Source organism: Solanum tuberosum, unplaced genomic scaffold (assembly GCF_000226075.1).
Source record: "Solanum tuberosum cultivar DM 1-3 516 R44 unplaced genomic scaffold, SolTub_3.0 scf00648, whole genome shotgun sequence".
Lineage (NCBI taxonomy): Eukaryota > Viridiplantae > Streptophyta > Magnoliopsida > Solanales > Solanaceae > Solanum > Solanum tuberosum.
In genome coordinates, this window is record NW_006239559.1 from 66583 (window position 1) to 69254 (window position 2672).

General features: G+C 35.7%; 1 protein-coding gene across 1 annotated transcript; it reads right to left on the reverse strand.

The window, feature by feature from the left end:
* Positions 1-2002: 2002 nt before the first annotated feature.
* Positions 2003-2398, reverse strand: LOC107058769 (uncharacterized mitochondrial protein AtMg00810-like). The gene has a single exon (XM_015304901.1). The coding sequence runs from the start codon at positions 2396-2398 to the stop codon at positions 2003-2005; it is 396 nt and encodes a 131-aa protein (XP_015160387.1).
* Between the last annotated feature and the right edge of the window lie 274 nt (positions 2399-2672).

A 2672-nucleotide genomic window follows, 5' to 3' on the forward strand; every position in this document is an offset into this window, starting at 1 on the left:
CCTACAGTGTGCCCCAAAGCAGCCTCGAGACTGTTGAGGCTAGCACGATGCGCCACTACTAGGCCAGGGTCGCCTGACCCTTTTCTTCTCCATTCTTCATCCTGTATGTGTTCTTTCAAATCATATAGTCGCTCTCTTCTTGATATTAACTCTTAATGTCTTTATTAATCCTTGAGAAATCCTGAATATCCTGATCACATCTCTTAATTTAATTTATAGTTCAAAATTTAAGTAAAGTTTAAGAGGTTCTTTTGACTCAAATTAGAGAACTCTTTTGCAATTAACTATAGTTTTGAACTAAATCTTTAGTAAATGAGTATGAGAATGAGAGGAGTTATATTTAATATTTCAAAATGAGTATAAGGGAACTAAGTATTCCAAAGTGTAACACTTTTACCTTTAAAAGAGAGAAACATCAATTTCTGAATGAGTTTATGAGTTTAGAGAAGTTTCAGAGTATTACCTCTTTTAAGAGGATCGTTTGAGTAACTACCTCCAATTGAGAAAGAGTTATGTTTGATAAATTTGAGCACGAGTTATATATTATTGGGAGTAGTACTGAGCACTGATATGGGGATGAGTTCAGACAACTCACATTCCTTATAAACCATTTCACCAACATAGGTAAGGGACCGTACTTTTTAGACAACTCCTTATTACTTTTAAGCATAGCTTAGTGGATCCACTTAGTTGAGGTGTTCTATACTACGGCAAGGTATAGGACAGTTCTGGCAGCATGGGCGAGACGATGTATCATCACATAACTCATAGTGATGGTTGTCGGTTAGAGAATCTCCCCAATAAGAATAAAGAGTATGTTATTGTATTTTTATACATTTGAGTTTATATCTTTTGTTCTAAAAGCTTTAAATATTGCATTTATTATTATTTCTTTTATATTGTAGTTGTGTTTAAGGTGAGTATTGTCTTGCATGTTATTAGTTCAATTATATTTGTTTCAGTTTTCCCCTTATATGATCGTACATTCAATTTGCTAATGTCATTTGACCTGCATCATTTTTTGATGCAAATACAGGTTTTCAGGGTCATCAACAGGCGCTCTGCTTATACCATATGTATTCCAGCTAGTTTTGGTAAGCCTCCTTACTTTCAGGAGGACTTCACGCTATCATTATTGTTTTGTTGAGTTGTCGAGGATCCTGTCCCGATAGCTTTCGTAGTATTTAGAGGCTTTCTATATAGTTAGAAGTTGAGGAGTCTCTCCCTATTTCCTGTGTTGATGTATTGAGACTTTGAGTCACTTAGTTATGTTTAATTAAGTATTTCAGACATTTACTAAGTTGGGTTATTGTTGAGATGCTTTGAGTTAATTGTTGGTAGTTGGAGTCCCCATTTTTCTTGAGTAAGACTTCCGCTAATTAGTCAGTCAGACCAAGGGTTTGCTTGTGGACCAACGATAGTTCTCAAGTGCCGACCATGTCCAGGGTGTAGGCTCGGGGCGTGACACCAAGCTGCATTAAAAGGAATTCAATCATATTAACATGAAATGGCTTAGTGAACATCAATATTTTAATCTTCTGACTTTTAATAAACCAACTTCACCTCTCTGTTTGCTTGCACTTCCTTGAGATACTGCAATTTGATATTCAAATATTTTGTTTTTCCATGAAAAACTAGATTATGAGAAATTTCCATGGCTGTCTGATACTCCACAAACACTTTCGTGCTTTCTTGTTGCTCAAGATCAAGAGCTAACATAATCTTCCTTAGTCAAAGAGCTTGATTAACAACTGATATTACAGTTTTAAATTCAGCTTCTGCAGTTGTCTGTGCCATGATACCTTGCTTCTTTTTTAGCACCATTAAAATCATCCCGAACCAAGCCTAAAACAATTACCCGAAGTGCTTTTAATGTCATCATTTGACCCAACCCAATCACTATCATAATACCCTTGCAAGTTGAAATTCTGACTTTTCCTGAAACTAACGCCATTGTCCAAAGTTCCCTTGACTGTGCTACGATACCTTGCTTCTTTTAGAATCATGAAAAACATCCCAAACCAAGAATAAAACAATCACCTGAAGTGCTTATGATGTCATGATCTGACCCAGCCCAATCACTAGCAGAATACTCTTGCAAGTTGAAGTTGTAACTTTTCCTGAACCTAACACCATATTCCAAAGTTCCCTTGACATACCTTATCACTCTTTTGGCTGCTTTCATGTGCATTTCACTTGAACAATTCAAAAATCTAGATAAGACACTTACTGCTTGCAAAATATCGGATCTCGTGGCAGTGAGATACATGAGACATCCAACCATACTTCTATAACTTGCCTCGTCAACCTTGTCACTACCATCATCTTTAATCAGCTTTTCTTTCTGATTTATTAGAGTGTTCATAGGTTTGAAATCTTCCATTTTGAACTTCTTCATTGTATCCCTTGCATATTGTTTTTACAAATGAACACTTCATTGTGGGTTTGACAAATCTCCATTCCAAGAAAGTAAGACATTTCTCCCTAGTCTGTCATTTCGAACACTTTCTTCATCTCTACCTTGAATTCATCTTTCATTTCAAGGTTGTTGCCTATTACAAGAAGATCATCAACATAAAGTGATATAACCATAATACTAGAATCTCTTCTTTCAATATATAAAGTTGATTCGCTTAGGATTTTCTTAAAGCCTAAGCCTTGCAAGTGATCAT